At 38.8% G+C, this 17,539-nt stretch overlaps 1 protein-coding gene across 2 annotated transcripts in view; it reads left to right on the top strand.

Moving 5' to 3' along the window:
- WDR35 (WD repeat domain 35) overlaps positions 1 to 17,539 on the top strand; it is a 49,352-nt gene that overhangs the window by 7,923 nt on the left and 23,890 nt on the right. The window contains exons 9-13 of one of the 2 annotated variants that reach the window (XM_030490177.1): positions 1,450 to 1,575; positions 4,893 to 5,078; positions 5,630 to 5,662; positions 7,613 to 7,673; positions 15,278 to 15,422. In XM_030490177.1, the coding sequence (XP_030346037.1) occupies positions 1,450 to 1,575; positions 4,893 to 5,078; positions 5,630 to 5,662; positions 7,613 to 7,673; positions 15,278 to 15,422 (551 nt within the window). The remainder of the gene's footprint in view (positions 1 to 1,449; positions 1,576 to 4,892; positions 5,079 to 5,629; positions 5,663 to 7,612; positions 7,674 to 15,277; positions 15,423 to 17,539) is intronic. The other variant, XM_030490178.1, reaches the window with a different exon arrangement.

The following is a 17,539-nucleotide window of genomic DNA, read 5'->3' as shown; positions in this document are numbered from 1 at the left end:
ACTGGTGGAATCTGGATGTCAAAATGTAGGTGTTTAGTGTGTTTAATGTGCTCTAAGGTATCTAGGGTATCTACCTGATCTGGAAAGATGATACAGGATCAGGTTCCCTTTTAGAACAGCAAGTTAGTGGTCAGCATGAAAATCTGAGTGCATCTCATAAAATACTAAATGATGGGATATGTATAGTGTCTATCTTTGAACACCTAACTCTGAGTTCAGACTTAGCAATAGGTGATCATCATCTACAGGGGTTTCCTTAGTTGAAAGTATTAAATGGAACTAAAGGTTTTAGCAATAATGTTATGTCTCAGGTTGCTAATGTCCTTCAAATTAACTGAAACAGGTGTTCCAGATGCTGTATCTACTATTTAGAAGTAAATCTGTTAGATTTTTGAATTGTTTTGTCCTAGTTCTCATATTCAAGTACAGGCTTAGTGTTTTGGATGACTGTATCTTCTGTGAATAGTGTGTGATCAGTATGTGGACTTGGTATTTGCATCTCATCAAAGGCATGAAATAGGTACTACACTATGCCATTTCACTGAGAACAGTTTATTTAGGCTCAAAGTTATGCCCTCAAAAGGCAAGTTAGATCTAAGCGTAAGTATCAGTGGTCTGCTCGGTAAAATGCTGTATTTTTTTAAAGTCCAAGACTATTCAGAATCTGACAGTTAATAATACATGAATGTATCCTTTATTACATACACTCATATTATTTGCAAACAAAAAGCTTCCCAGAAACAAGTGCTCTGTGGGACTAAGGTTACAGTTCTTGAAAACGTCTTTTTCAATTGTTTCCTTCAGTCAACTTCAAATTCCACAGCAAAATAAAGATACAAAAAAAGATGGAAAGTCTGTTTCTTTGCTAGCTCTTAAATTGGAAATGGACATCTAACTGCCTTTCTTAGACTTTTTTGAAAGGGAATAAAGAGGAAAACGCCCTTTGCCTCACTACGAATTGTGTACCTATGCAACTAATTCGTTGCATGGTCTTGACATAGATTAGCTATTTGTTGTAATTTCTTTAAACCATCAGTTAAGGATGTACTGTACATCAACTGGGGCATGTCAGGTAGCGGTGTTACTGTTGTGTATATTTTAGTAGCGATTGAAATTATAAAGGTGATTCAAGTTACCAAACTGAGGAAAAACTGTTTATATTGTCATTCTCCATCTGTTATTTATTTTTGTAAGTTTGAACCGTCACTGAGTTCTGGTTTTTCTTTCTCTCTGAAAAAGAAAAAAAATTGAGGCAAAAGAACACTTTATGGAAATGCATGTTAAATACCTGCTTGTTTGCATTTGTATTGTATTTGGAGAGTCATTACAGGGTACTGTAAAGAGGATCTGTGTTTGGTTTTCATCAACTATCAAAACTGTTGTTAATGTATTTTAGAGTGTTTTCCTATGATAAATACCAAATCTTTCCCTTTCCTTGTTTTACACAAGCATTTGCGCACACTGAAAGTACCTGGCAAACAGATCTCTGCCTTGTCTTGGGAAGGAAGTGGACTGAAAATTGCACTGGCTGTCGATTCTTATATATACTTTGCAAACATTCGTCCTGATTACAAGGTACATTGTAACGTGGCACTTAATTGTATTGATAAGTTTCCTGTTATTATCTTTCTGAGTGTGTTGAAAAAATAGTTTACTATATAAATCAGCGCTTAACTTATGATTACTGCTTGATCAGCAGGACTGACTTGGAAGTTTTAGTGGAATGTGAGTCTCTTGGTGGTGGAATGACTTTAGCCATTGCTTTTACAATGAATGTATGATTTTATTTTCATAATATGTAAATGTATGCTTTGTTAATATTGGGCATGTTTCTAATGTTGGTAGTAACAGGCTGTCACGCAGGTAAGGCTTCAGTGTCTTCATTGCTGTTTGGTTAAACTGAGTGGGCTAAGTGATACAATGGGAGTTGTTTGAGCCTTAGTTTTACTGTCATACTTTTGGTGGTGAATTAGAAGTTTGAACCAGGAGAATTGTTTCGAAACCTGAACAGTAGAAACGAACACAACCTGATAGGTGTATTTCCTACTTACATTTTAATTCCCAATATACTTTAAAAATGTGTGAATTCAGCTAATTCTGAATCATGTTTTTATTCTGTCTACCTCATAGGGTTTTTGTTCGTTTGGCTGGGTTTTTTTGTTTAGAGTTAGGACTATTTAACTTAAATTTACAGCTTAATAAAAAAAAGGCAATTACTGTCCAGTATACAGTATTGTATTCTTTTTTTTCCCCCCCCCACTACATTATATGTTCTTTAATCATCCGTGTGTAACTGCTGTGATTAAAGAGACAGAATGTAATGTGAGGAACATACTGCAGCTATATTGAAATGTATTGTTCCACTCAGTTGTGAAAAATCATTGGTCAGGGAGTTATATACACCAATCTGCTAGGAAGCAATCTCAGATAGCTTGCTGTAAATCTGCTGGAAAAGACTTTGGAAATTTGAGCTGGAATTAGTCTTGCAGGAAATGCTACCTAATGTTTATTCTGGGAAATGTGTAACAGCTGGAGCACAGGCCTATTGCTTTTTCTTGAACTCATCAATATCAATGAGACTATGTGTGTTTCAAGATCTGGCACAGTTTGCAAATGAATAATATTTTGAAACCTGAGTTTTAGAAACTGCATATGTAAGCTCCTTTTTTTGTTTTTGTTCCCTTTTGCATATTTAAAGTGGAAAAAGATGTGCTCATATGAATTTATTTCTGCAGCAAATAAACTCTTAACCTGTAGGTAGTATAGTCAGTTTCAATGTTAAATATTTTTGTGGTGAATGATATGTGTTGTCCTTCAATAAATAACCCACATTACTACTGCTATGTTCTTTCTGACTACATCAGTAACTAGATATTCTAAAAAGTTACAGTCCTTAAATGGTAGTGATTCAAAGCTGTCATTAACTGTGGCTGGGTTGGAATTAATGAACTGGAGATGAAGTGTTAGTATCACATTATCTGTCTCCTGAATAATCCCGTTTCCTGTATTTTTCAGGTATTATCATAATAAGAGAAAGGGGTTCTAAATTAATATTACAGTAAAAACTATGAATAGAGCTGACCTTTTTTAAGCTATTCATAGTTTACATGGAATCTTTCTGGAGTTGTAATACTAATTTAGAGTCTATACCTCTAGTTGCATTTCTTCTGGTATATATTACCTTGTTCAAATCTACATTGGATTTCACTTTATATCCTCGTCATCCATCATTCTGGGCTCCTTTGACACGTTTTGAAATCAGTTTTAGATTTGACAAACATGATTTACAGTTTACTGAGTTGTTACCTTATAACTTACTCCTCTCATATAAATTTTGAATATTCAGAATAGTGTAAGTTCCAGTTTGCATCTCTGGGAAGGATCCAGTGGGTAGTGCTCTGATTGGAATAAGGGTAGCTTTTTACAACCCTTCTATTTTTCTTCCTGTATCCAAAATGAGCTTGATTTTCTTCAAAATCCAGGTCGGTTGTATCAGTTAGGTCATCTTCATTAACATGCCTGTGGCCTTTCTGAAAGATAATAAATGAGAGTAATAAATGAAAGAGGTACAACTTCTAGGGCTAAAAACATGATGACTGTCCAGTGTGTTGTATTTATCTATGTTCATCTAATCCCTTTATCTATCTATCTATCTATCTGTTTATTTATTACATCTCTACCTTGTGTGAAAGCTGGATTTACTGATCTGTGATTCCAAAAATCACAATGTTTTTTACATCTGCCTACTCCTGTTCCTCTGGCTATCTTCCACAGCATTATGTTTGAATTCCCGTTGAACTCTACTTGAGAGATAACCTTTGGGTTCTGACAATTTATTACCATTCAGTTTATAGATGTGTTCTAAAAGTTCTTTCGCTAATAGTTTATTGTCTTGGTTTCATTACTTGTAGAGTGTGGGTACCCTTCTGGCCAGCTCTCTAGCAAACTTTCTGCTCTCACTAGTAAATGCTGATGCAGAGAATCCTAGTAGTTTTCCTACAATTTCATCATCATCCTGAAATGTTTTGCTTTATATCTCCTTTATTGGTCAGCTTCACCTCTTTTCTGAGATGTTTTCTGCATTTGCTTGTTAGAAAAGGTCTTCATTACTGATTTCTATAATTAGTTGAATGCAATAAAATACATCTTCATGGGTTTTACAGTGTTCATAGAATCACAGAATGGTTTGGGTTAGAAGGGACTTCAAAGATCACGTAGTTCCAACCCCTCTGCCATGGGCACAGACACCTTCCACTACACTCCAAGGTGCTTGGATATTCCATTTCTTCTTTTGCCTTTTTGCCCTTTCTGCTACCTGTTACATGAATAATTACGTTCTTCTGGGCAGAAGGGAGGATTTTTCTCATGTCATTAATATGGAAGATGTGATGTGAGTTGTTATATTGCTTTAATATAATCGGTTATTTTTGTCTGCTTCAGGAATTGCACTGTTTGAGGTGTTTGTTTATTTCCCTTGGGAAATGAACTTTGAGTTTTCAAATCAATAGTCACAGAGCAAGCATTTTCATGGCAAAAACCATCATCACAGTGGGTATTCCTGTGTACCTGCTGAACAAGGAAGAAACAAGGGAAAGTGAGATCTTGTCTCATTTTGAGGTTGATCCTTCAATTCTGATTGCAGTAGGCTATTCTGGTGATAGGAAGGCTTCTTTTGCCTGTTTCATACTATGCAAATAACTTACTACCAGAACTGTGTTCACATACTTTTAATAAATCCGTTCATCACCAGAACAGTAGAGAGTATTGAATACTGTATATGTATATACTATATATTGTGTATATGAGTAAACACTCTTTCATAGCTGTGAACAATTTATCATTGAATTCTTATAATTTCTGATGGGTTTTATCAAAATTGTCTCTCTTGGTAGTGGGGTTACTGCTCCAACACGGTTGTTTATGCTTATACCCGACCTGATCGTCCAGAATACTGTGTAGTCTTTTGGGACACAAAGAACAATGAGAAGTATGTGAAATATGTCAAGAGCTTGATTTCCATAACAACTTATGGAGACTTCTGTGTTTTAGCAACTAAAGCAGATGAAAATCAACCTCAGGTAAAGTCTTTTAATTTTCACTTGAAACACTCTGTTCCACATGTAAGTGCTTTACGCCAGAATAAGATGAAATATAAAATTCTGAATCTGTCTCAGTGTGTCATTCAGTTGTCATTTGACAGAATGGCACTAGAATGGACTCAGTGTTTAAAAAAAAGAATCCCAACAAAGTCGTTGCAAAAATGTGCAGAACTGATTAACTGCCTCTATATTTTAATTCCTTGTAGCCATTAGTAACTTACTGAAAACTGCAGCCTTCCAAATTAATGTTTCTTTAGAAATATTTAGAATGATTCTCCAAAGACAAGCTGAAGACAAGGAGAGCATCAGAATGGTAACGAATACTTAATCAGTCAGAAGTGATGGGGGGGGGGAAGTGAAATTTTTAGGTAAATCCCATGTTCCTACAGACTGCTCCGTTTGTTTATTTATTTTAAATGGAGTGACAAATGATATCATTTGGTTAATGTATGTTTGGTTAGCGTGATGGATTTTCTTCTTGTGTTTGCTTCTGAATTATTTTCTATATCACTTGTATATTGCTTACAAAGGAGGAGCATGAGACCGAGTCAATTGGTGCAACGGTAAAAAAAAAAATGCTTTATGCTGCTTTGCTTGATTGCACAATAGGTGGTACTGTCATATGGCTTGAAAATCTGCTACCCATGGCCAAAACCATTTGGTGAAGTTGAGTGCAATAAAATGAGATTTTTTTTTCTGGATTTTGCTTTATAATAGGAAACAGACAGTGGAGGCACATGGTGTAACTTTCTTGAGCATTTTAGCATCTAAGAATTACAGATAATGAGCATCTTTCAATTCTTTTGAAATGGCTCCAGTGTAATTATTAACACTGGGGGGGGGTGTCAGCTTTTAGGAAATGAAATGAACAAGCTTATCCTTTGCGTAGCAGTTCATTAGAGTTGCTTTATGAAAAACAAATTTGTTTTGCAATAGATTTTGGTCATTAGAATTGTGATTTCAAGATGGCATCAGCAATAGCTGATGGGCAAAAAGGACTAGTTTCAGCAGGAACTGTTTAAAGGTGAATGTGAGTAAGTTAGTTACAAAGAACTTACTGTTGATACCCATAGCAAGGTTTGAGCTTTCTGTTTTCATCAAATCAGACAATGATTTGATGTTCCTGCTCCTGGCACCACTCTATCTAGCTTGCGCAGCCTCTGTCTTGGATGCTGTTACTCCATAAGACCTTGGCAGTCTCTGATCTGCTGAGGTAGAGCCTCAGAAATAAGTAAAAAGTGCATAAAAGAGAAATTGATTATAGAGTGAATGTTGGGATAATTTACCAGAGAAGAATTAATATAAACGTAATGGAAACAAAAATTTAAATAATTTTAAAAGCCAGAAGTGGTTTCCTACAGAAGTGGAGACTCAACATATTTTTTTTGAAAAGATAAATTTGAGAATGCTGGTGGTATATTTAACTCATGAAGTAAAAATACTATTTTTGAGAAGGTTTTATTAGTGGCAGAGCCAGAATAATAAGCTAATTAATGAACAGAAATCCTTGTTCAGAACTTTTTCATTGAAAGAATGAAGTTCATATAGTAGCTGAAAACCTGAATTCTGCCATTCTCGTGTAATGAAAGAGCTATCAATCAGTCAGTTTCAAGGGGTAAGCTGTACAGTTGCTGTAGACTTTACAGTAAAAGTTGCTACTTAATTTCTCATTCAAGACATTCTTATTTCCTCGTGCAACCATCATAAAGCTATTTAATCCTTAATTTAGATCTGGAGAAATAAATACATTAGCAACAACAGTGAAGCACTGGTGTGTAGGTCAATTTTTATTTATTTGCATTTTCTTGAGTTTAACAGACTAAGCTGAGGTACCTGTGCTACAAAAGCCTTCCCGAGCAGGATTACAAGAGGGGCTAAACTAACAAAACTCACTAGCTTTTTAGTATCTGCAGTACGGTAAGGTAGAGGATAGCCTTTTTCACAATTCTCCCCACACTGTAGCCTTCTTGGAGGTTCAAGGAGATCAAGGTCTGCAAAAGACCCTTGCTATAGCCTAACTTCTGGGAGCTAGCGAGGGGCTCTGATGTAGTTTATTAGATTACCTATTGCATGGACAGCTATGCGACAGTTGAGTCACTAAGAAATTGCTGGTGTATCATGCTAGTAAATCATTGCAGTGCAGCATGTGCTTCGCTCAGCAGGGGATGAGACACTGGCTGTCTTGCCCGTGTGTTATCTGTACCACCTGCTGGCAGTACATCCCATGTAATGTATTTTGTCTGGTAGATTTGCTCCTTCGCTTAAGACAGCTGGTCATGTCCCTGTTTTGCCCTTGGCTTCGTTTATAGTGCTAATTGGCAAATACCTCATTACTCTCATGCTTGTGCTGCTTTATAGTTACTGCAGTTGTGGTCCCTCTGTTTTCTGTTGCTGACCAGCATTAGATTGTGTGAAATGTGGGTTATGAGATACACTTTCACAGAAAACCTCATACAACTTCCTGATTTAGAAAAGATGTGGTACCAATGACACTTGCTTTTATTTTCATACAGTATGTGCTGGTTCTCTGCAATTCTATTGGCACTCCCTTGGACCCAAAATACATTGATATTGGTAAGCAACCTGCAATAGTCTTACTCTGTTGCATTTTTTTCTAGTCTTTATAATGAACTTCTTATGCAGGTTGGTTGTTCAATGAAACAATCGCTGTGTGGTAACACCCCTTGCATCCAAATGTTTTCACCTTCTGTTCTATACATGGTTTAACTATGATTTTTATATTGGCTTCTCACTTAGACTTGACTCTCCCTAAATGTAATAAACGTGTAATCAGGGGTTCCCATGTTGTGAACTGTAATTTGTACTGGAAATGACCTATCTTCTCTGCAAAAAGTAACTCTTCTGTCTAAATTAATCTCTTTAGAGAAGTTAGTTCCAAGCCACACTGCTAATACTTGGTGTTAATATTAAACGGACAGCCATTCTATCTGGTAAAATAGATGGGAAAAGTGGCTAACAAAGTTTTGGTAAGAGAAATGATGGGGAAAGTAAGGTGAAGAACTGTAAGACAAGGAAGGAACAACAATTCACAGAAGCATATAGGTAGGAAAAAAATCAAGCCAAGAATAGAAATAGTTGAGGTCATAAAGATGATTATTTTTCTCAATCAGTACTATTGTCACCAAAATCTGGGAAATAAGCTCTCTAACCAGAATGACAGGTTAGACTACTGAACAGTTTTATTTTTCATTATGCAGTAGGTTTTTAAGTGTCATTTTCTAGCATTGTTCAGTTTTTCAGTGATAGCAGGAAGAAATCAGCTGTGGGTCATTCATATATATATAGAGAGAGAGAGAGAGAAATTCATGGCTTATATTGTAGATCAAAATTGAAATGAAGAGTATCCTGCTCTGATGAATCAGTTTTACTTCTTTGTCCTCTGGAATGTGTGTGAAATATTGTCATACTTATGTTATTTCTGTTTATGTCAATTTTACAATGGATGGAGGGGAGAAAACAAAGAAACAAACCAACCTCACTAAAAAACCCCAAACTGAGCACTGAAGTAAGATGGTGTGGTGGGTGGTCGTGGTGTGGGTGGGGTGTCTGTTGTGTTCCCCGTGTCCCGTTCTCTTTCCTGATCAGATGTTTACGCTGTATGTGCCTACTTAGTCTCCTGGACTGACTTGACAGGTGGGATTGGAGTGGTGGGAGGAGGATTCAGGGAGTTACAGGAAGTAGTTTCTATCATTTCTACAGTTGATGTCTAAAATAAGTTCAGTGAATCATTCCTGAAAGGGGTCTTTTTGCCCTCTGCTGAGTACAAACAAGCCCAGGGCAACCATCTCATCTCTGTCAAAGATGTCTAAAAATAGGTGAGACAAATCCCACTCAAATGGTCAAAATTAGCTTTGCATGTCCACCTCTAAGTCTGCATTTAAGATCTTTTTCTTTGCATTTTTCTAGTGTTCTGTTTATGTGAGCTTTCTAAAGCTATCTGTAATAGTTTTATTTATTTACGTTGTAAACAAAGGTATCAGTTTGTGATTCCCCCATTACAACCCATCTCCTTCAGCTGTCTGAACACAAGAAAAAAATCTTCCCCTGTGACTGAAAACAGTTAAAGAGAAATGCAATTTAATTGAAAAATGATGTAGTTATTCCAGCTGGGTTTGAATTGTGCTGAAGAGATTAAGATATCTGGAAAAAGCTTCTCTTCCTTTAGCTTAACTAAGCATTCTGCAGTCTGCTGCTGTTCCCTCCAGGGTCAGAGGATCAGTTTAGTGCCTAGATCTAACATGTGGTTTCCTAGTGTGAGTTCATTTGTGAAAATGCTAGGTGTTGTAGGCTTCAACCTCATAGACAGGCAAATACCTGAGGTGAGGAATATTTGGATTTTTGAGTCCTGAAAATTTTCTGTAGTCTCAGTAGCTCAAACATAACAAGCAAGTCTTTCTTTGCTGTATAGTCAACAGCCAAAGATTCAGCCTTTTCTTTATATATACAGTCTGTAAGACTCCTTTTGAGTTAGCCCACCAAACTTACAGAAGGGACTGAAGGTGGAAGTGAAAAGCAAGCACCAACAATTGCAAGACTTTTGGAACATGTTGTGCTGGTTTTATCATAGCTGCTTTCCTTTTCTGTGATCTTTGAAGATAAATCTTTATAGAATGACTTGATATAAGGTCAGTTTGTGCGAGACGTAGACACTTGTACACAGTCAAGGCCTTAACATGCAGTATATCATGCTGTTTATCACAGTTGGAGCTTCTTGGCAGTAGAAAGTATAATCGGTCCAGTTTGGCAGGGTGCTGAACTTAAGCAGCTGACTGGCCTTGCTGAGATCAATAGAGAGAGAACACCTTGTAAAACCTTAAAGGCAGATGACCTTCTGTAAGTTCTTTCAAGATTCCAGATGGTACACACATCTGAATTGTATGAATTGTCAATTTATAACATTTTATAAAATTATTTCAACAAAGTACTGTTAATCTCCTAATGACAAAATAGTTGTGACCATGCACAATGTTTGAGTCACCCCCAGGAGGTGCAAATCTTACACCAGTAGTTCAAGAACGGCTCAAAAAAAGTGCTTATTCCCTTTATTCTGTTGAATTTTTAATTACGTCATTAGCTTTCTAATGCTTGCCTCTGCTAACAGTGGCAAAAAAGGATTAATCAGTCATTTTCTGGTGAAAAGCCATCACTTCAACTTTCTTTAGACGTTGATGTATGGTTACACCTTAAAGTTCTTCCTAATGTTGCTCTTATTTTGACCAAAGGCATTTTTCTTCCTGTGCTTCCTGTGCCTTGTGTTTAGGGTCCTTCACAATACCTAGTGTTTGCTTGCCCATAAATTACTCTTTTCTACATTGTCTAGCATTATTATGTTCCATAGGTACAAACATTAACCAACACAGTTTCTTCTGTGTTTGTTTCACAGGCTTTCTGTCAAAAGTCCTTTAATGAATAACTAAATATAAACTATAGAAGGTTAAATATCTTGTTATATAATATCTTTTTAATGGAAACACGACAGATGGTATCTGCTAAGAAAATGTCACTCAGGCTGGATTATATCATCTTCTTACATGTGCTTAGGAGCACTGGCATAGCGAAGTGTTGAGTTATCTTTTACACATGTGTTAGCGCCCAGTGCAATGGGTATAACAGCCTGATCAGTGTACAGGTGGGTTAAAGGCAGAGTGATGGAATCATACCTCCGTGTATCGCCTCCTTCCTGGACACCTTAACAAGGACAACTGATCTGCATGTGAAACAGCACTTGAACTGCCGGTACTTGAAGTTGATAATTTTAAACTATAAGTGATTTTCAGTATCTTGTTGTGTTCTGTAATCTGTGGCTGTTCATGAGTTGTCCCATGTGCAGTTCAGTTGTCCCTGCTGCTGTCTGATGCTTTCTTCTATTTATGAGCGAACATTTCTAGAGACATTTGAATCAAGCTCTAAAATTAGTCTGATCAATAACATCTACCTAAGTTGGTCACAGTTTCTGAGAAACAGCCTTTAACAGGCTTTTATGAAAGCAGCAGTTTAGTTTTGCGTCTGTCAGATTGCTTCCTTTCAACCAGATTTAGGTGGGATTACTTGTCTCTCATGTTTGTATATCTCATTTCATATACTAGAAAGTGTCTTAGCTTTGTCATGCAGTGAAGTAATATAGTCATGCACTAAATCTGTTTTCCATTATTTTTTTAAAGAAGATTAGACATAAAAGCAGGTGTTTTCTAACTGTTTTGAAGTGAGATGGAGTGAGCGTGGATGAAATACTGACATAACAAAAGGTTGTTTGAGATTCCTGGATATCTAAGAAATAAAGTTTCCTTCAGAGAGAAGGTTTTATGAAGGGACAGTGAAGAGAAATGAGGTGAGAAAAGAAAAGAAGGGCCAGAGAAAACTTAAAGGGCAGTTGTTCCACATGTTGATGTTGTTTTGATGGGGTGGTGTGTTTAATTGATTTCAGTATTTGATCATTGAAAAGTAAGACAACTGTTTAAATGTTTTCAATGTCTGAAAATTAAGTATTAAGGCATTAATAATGAAGTTAGCTATCTGCAGAATCAGTGGGAAGAACTAGACAAGCTAAGAAGCCCACATGTTTAGCATGGAAAACTGCCATGCAGTGGAAATGCTGACTAGAGGAGTATCCTCTTGCCTCCTGACTTACGGTGCTTGCTTTTCTGTCTGTTTAATAGCCAGAGCATGAATTCTTTGAAGGGCACTGATGCCCAAGTGAGCAGCACTTGCTGCTAAAATTGAGGCCACTGCATAAGATGATAATACTTCCCTACACTAAAGGAAACTAAGTAGTTAAACCAGCTGCTTAGAAAGGAATTCTAGATCTTCCTCCACCTGAAGGGATTGAAACAAGCATCTTTCCTTTCCCAGGAAAGGACAAATCCCATTCCTTCCTTCTCTGTTCAGCAACAGCCCAAACTTGGGAGTGGCTGGCGCATCCTTTCCTCATATTCAATCTATGCTGTTACACAGCCAAGAAAGAAAGCATTTTAGGAGTAGAGTGTAGCCCAATGATTAAGGCTCTGAGGTGAGAAGGGGGAGTAGAATACTTTTATTTGGAAGGGACCTATAACAATCACCTAGTCCAACTGCCTGACCACTCCAGCACTGACCAAAAGTTAAAACACATTATTAAGGGCATTGTCCAAATGCCTCTTAAACATGGACAGGCTTGGGGCATCAAGCACCTCTCTAAAAAGCCTGTTCCAGTGTTTGACTACCATCTCTGTAAAGAAATGCTTCCTAATGTTCAGTCCATGCTTGGATTTTAGTTTCTTTTCCCACATATTTTTCTGTTTCTATTTTTTTTTTTTAATGTTTGCTTGTTTAGTGCCTGTCCAGTATAAAATGCTAGAGCAATTCTAGAAAAAATTCCCATATGCCCTCCTTTTATGCAGTTGTTTAAGCTACGTAGGCAATTTTGTAAAAGTTTTGGTTCCCACACGTAGATGCTGCTTTTCTGGATGTGTTTTTGAAAAGATGTGATATTGATGATTGTGTGCTGTGTATCCCTCTCCCTGTGATTTCATATTTGGCTTAAATCCTTCCATCGCTGTTGGAACGCAGGGAGAGCCCTGCCCTCCCTGCTCGCTGCTCATTCCTGCCCTCTCCAGAATTAGTGATTTTCTGTTTCATCCAACTTAAACTAATCTTTTATTTATTTATTTTTAAGTCAGTTAGATGAATGAACTGATCCAGCTTTGTGGTCAAACTAGTGGTAGAGCTGATACAAAAGAAATGGCAGGGAAATGTGCCAGGGGTTGGTATGTGGGGTTTTTTTTTGATAGCAACAATCAGTTTAAGTCTTAGGCATGCTCATAAACTGCCTAATTGATTGTATTCCTCTGGATAAAGCATGGATGTGTTGCCATCTTGTTTCTGTATCACAATAGGGCTTATGTGAACATCCTTTCTTTTCCCCAGTTTGGATACTTTGAGGTGTGTGCAAATCGTAGAATGGTTTGGGTTGGAAAGCTCATCTAGTTCCAATTCCCCTGCCATGGTCAGGGACACCTTCCACTAGACCAGATTGCTCAAAGCCCCATCCAAGCTGGCTTTGAACACTTCCAGGGATGGGGCATGCATCTAGGGATAGGTAAATGAGTAAGTTTAGCCTCCATGGGAGCTGTAGGTCAAATGGGGAGGCCCCGGTCAGTCTGAGAAATGCCCATGGCTTTCAGAGATGGGCTTAGTTTAGCCTTGTCTTGGAGTAAAGTGTTTAAACATTGACTAAACTGAGTCCAGATATGAGGCTTAGTACTAAAATCTTGTGATTTGAGCAAGAAAAAGCCTTATTCCCACACAGGTCAGGAGATTCTCATGTTTCATTTTTAAAGGATAAAAGCATTGATTGTTACAGCAGGTACAGCTGCAAGGTAGTAAAAGAACACAGCAAATACATGGAATTTATTAATGCTGTTAATGAAACAGAGGAGACTGCATCTTCAGTTGTATGTGACTAATTATTGAAATGAATGTGCTATGTGAAGTATACTGAATTGCATATAATGTAAACAACTGTATTGCTCACATGTTAAGCATTGTCGCTCAGCCCTCTTACCCACTATTTACATTTGTACTGGAAAGTATTCTACAGCTATCAGGTAGCTTACATAATTCTCTTGGTTTCAAAGAGATAAAATCTGTTCAACCAATCTTTGGCCATCTGTCTCTCGTAGCTCTGCTCTTCTTTATGGCAGGCTTATAGCTCCCTCCAGAGTTCTGTTCCTTGCTAAAATACAGAAGAAAATGTGATTGCTGTAAAAGAATCAGATTTTGTGCTCACAGCATATTATCTGTATGACTCTGTTTCACTAACAGCCTGGGCTACACGATTCTTTTGAATTTGCCTGTTTTGTCTGGTAGCATACTGATTTACCTGTAGAATTTAAAGACATTGCGGGGTTTACTTAATAGGTTACAACATTTTTTCTGCGCCTTTTTATGTGCATTCACTGGTTTTCAGGTGAATCGGAGGATTGTAAAAGGGAAAAAAAAAGAGCCACAATGCAGTCAAGACAGTGCATTATAAAGAATAATGTAATGGCTTGAGTATATAAATGTATCATATGTATTTTTTTATTTCGTTCACCAAACACTGGCAGCAAGAATGAGATACTCAATTTATCCACATATCCTAAATGGGCTTAGGGCTAAAGTATAAAAAAAATGCCCAGCCTTCCTACACTGTGATCTTTGGATGCAATAAAGGAAACTTAAGTGCACACTTTGCTAGATATTTAATTTGCTGCCATGCAGATAAAGAACTGTTATTTGGCCCAGCTATTAACTAAGACACAAACAGCATTTCTAGTTCTTGTCTAACTGAAAATTTGTTAACTGCTTTTAAGTGGCGCTAATCAAAGAATCTCTTATAGATTGTCAGCTTTGGAGTAGTATTCCTTTTGTTTATATTGGAATAATTACAAATATGTCAGATATGGAGGTATTTTATAGATCATAGAATCATAGAATAGTTAGGGTTGGAAAGGACCTTAAGATCATCTAGTTCCAACCCCCAAACCATGGGCAGGGACACCTTGCACTAAACCATGTCGCCCAAGGCTCTGTCCAGCCTGGCCTTGAACACCACCAGGGATGAAGCATCCACAATTTCCTTGGGCAACCCATTCCAGTGCCTCACCACCCTCACAGAAAAGAACTTCCTCCTTATATCCAATCTAAACTTCCCCTGTTTAAGTTTGAAGCCATTACCCCTTGTCCTACCACTACAGTCCCTAAGGAAGAGTCCCTCTCCAGCATCCTTATAGGCCCCCTTCAGATGCTGGAGATGTGAAATATTCCTGAATTGGTCATAAACCTGGCAATTCGTTTATATGTATTTGATGTCTTCTGCATTAGCACATGGAAATTTGCTGGAATAATACAGAGAACAGTGCTGATTTTAAAATCAGAACTTGTAAAAAATTTCTGTGTTCTTCTGACCAAGGCCACAAGGCCCCAATGAAATTTCTTACCAATTAATGAAAACTGCTGCTAGGTCGTGTGCGTGGGGGGCTGTTTTGGGGTTTTTTTTGGGGTGTTGGTTTGTTCTTTGTTTGTTTTTTCCTTTTAACCTATGGAGATATGGTATCATCCATTTCGGAAAAAGTTTACAAATTAACTTCTAGTCCAGTACTTGCTGCTCTAATTTTACAACCGTTTGGGTTTCATAACAGGGCCGTTGTTTGTCACAATGACCAAAACGCATGTGGTAGCAGCTTCAAAAGAAGCGTTTTACGTCTGGCAGTATCGCGTGGCCAAGAAGCTCACAGCAATGGAATTTAATCAGGTAGCACGGACCAGAAAAGAAGGCAGGGAAAGGTTTGTCTTCTGACTTTGTCATTTTTCTTCCTTTCCATGGATATCATTGATAAAGGTGGATTTTCCCATGCCTAAAATGTGAACACACGTCTTCACATTTTTTTTTTTACTCAGATTTGCTGACTTGCCAGCGTCTAAGACTAAATACTAAAGAATAGTTTTTCATAACAAATCATAGAATCATAGAATCATAGAATCGTAAGGGTTGGAAAGGACCTTAAGATCATCTAGTTCCAACCCCCCTGCCATGGGCAGGGACACCTCGCACTAAACCATGTGGTCCAAGGCTCTGTCCAACCTGGCCTTGAACATTGCCAGGGATGGAGCATTCGCAACCTCCCTGGGCAACCCATTCCAGTGCTTCAGCACCCTCACTGTAAAGAACTTCTTCCTTATATCTAGTCTAAACTTCCCCTGTTTAAGTTTGAACCCATTACCCCTTGTCCTACCACTACAGTCCCTAAAGAAGAGTCCCTCCCCAGCATCCTTGTAGACCCCCTTCAGATACTGGAAGGCTGCTATGAGGTCTCCACACAGCCTTCTCTTCTCCAGGCTGAACAGCCCCAACTCTCTCAGCCTGTCTTCATACGGGAGGTGCTCCAGCCCTCTTATCATCCTCGTGGCCCTCCTCTGGACTCGCTCCAACAGCTCCATGTCCTTTTTATGTTGAGGACACCAGAACTGTATGCAGTACTCCAAGTGGGGTCTCACAAGAGCAGAGTAGAGGGGCAGGATCACCTCCTTGACCTGCTGGTCACGCTTCTTTTGATGCAGCCCAGGATGCGGTTGGCTTTCTGGGCTGCAAGCACACACTGAAGCTGGCTCATGTTAAGCTTCTCGTCAACCAACACCCCCAAGTCCTTTTCTGCAGGGCTGCTCTGAATCTCTTCTCTGCCCAGCCTGTAGCAGTGCCTGGGGTTGCCCCGAACCAGGTGTAGGACCTTGCACTTGGCTTGGTTAAACTTCATAAGGTTGGCATCGGCCCACCTCACGAGTGTGTCAAGGTCCCTCTGGATGGCATCCCTTCCCTCCAGCGTATCAACCGAACCACACAGCTTGGTGTCGTCGGCAAACTTGCTGAGGGCGCACTCAATCCCACTGTCCATGTCGCCGACAAAGATGTTGAACAGGACCGGTCCCAACACCGATCCCTGAGGGACACCACTCATTACAGGTTTCCAACTGGACATCGAGCCATTTACCACAACTCTTTGCGTGCGGCCATCGAGCCAGTTCTTTATCCACCGAGTGGTCCATCTATCAAATTGATGTCTCTCCAATTTAGAGACAAGGATGTCATGTGGGACAGTGTCGAATGCTTTGCACAAGTCCAGGTAGATGACATCAACTGCTCTGCCGCTGTCCATCAGTTCCGTGGCTCCATCATAGAAGGCCACCAAATTGGTCAGGCAGGATTTCCCCTTAGTGAAGCCATGTTGGCTGTCACCAACCACCTCGTTGTTTTTCATGTGCCTTAGCATGTTTTCCAGGAGAAACTGTTCCAAGATTTTGCCAGGCACAGAGGTGAGACTGACTGGTCTGTAGTTCCCCGGGTCTTCCACCTTCCCCTTCTTGAAAATGGGGGTTATATTGCCCTTCTTCCAGTCATCGGGAACTTCACCTGACTGCCAGGATTTTTCGAATATGATGGACAGTGGTTTAGCAACTTAAATGTGTGTTTGTTATCCAAATCTCATAGACTTTTTTGGACTAGTTCCTGTTCAGTGTCTCCATATAAACATAGAATCGTAGAACAGTTTGAGTTGGAACGGACCACAAGATCATCTAGTTCCAACTCCCTGCCATGGGCGGGGACACCTTCCACTAGACCAAGTTGCTAAGGCTCTGTCCAGCCTGGCCTTGAACACTGCCAGGGATAGAGCATTTACCACTTCTTTGGGCAACCTGTTCCAGTGCCTCACCACTCTCACAGTAAAGAACTTCTTCCTTATATCTGAACTTCCCCTCTTTTAGTTTGAACCCATTACCCTTCGTCTTGTTGCTAGAGTCCCTGTTGAAGAGTCCCTCTCCACCATCCTTGTAGACCCCCTTCAGATACTGGAAGGCTTCTATGAGGTCTCCATGTAGCCTTCTCTCCTCCAGGTTGAATAGCCCCA

The sequence above is a fragment of the Strigops habroptila genome, chromosome 6 (assembly GCF_004027225.2).
Source record: "Strigops habroptila isolate Jane chromosome 6, bStrHab1.2.pri, whole genome shotgun sequence".
Lineage (NCBI taxonomy): Eukaryota > Metazoa > Chordata > Aves > Psittaciformes > Psittacidae > Strigops > Strigops habroptila.
The sequence above is the reverse complement of the archived record's forward strand: the minus strand, read 5'-3'. Positions and strand labels throughout refer to the sequence as shown.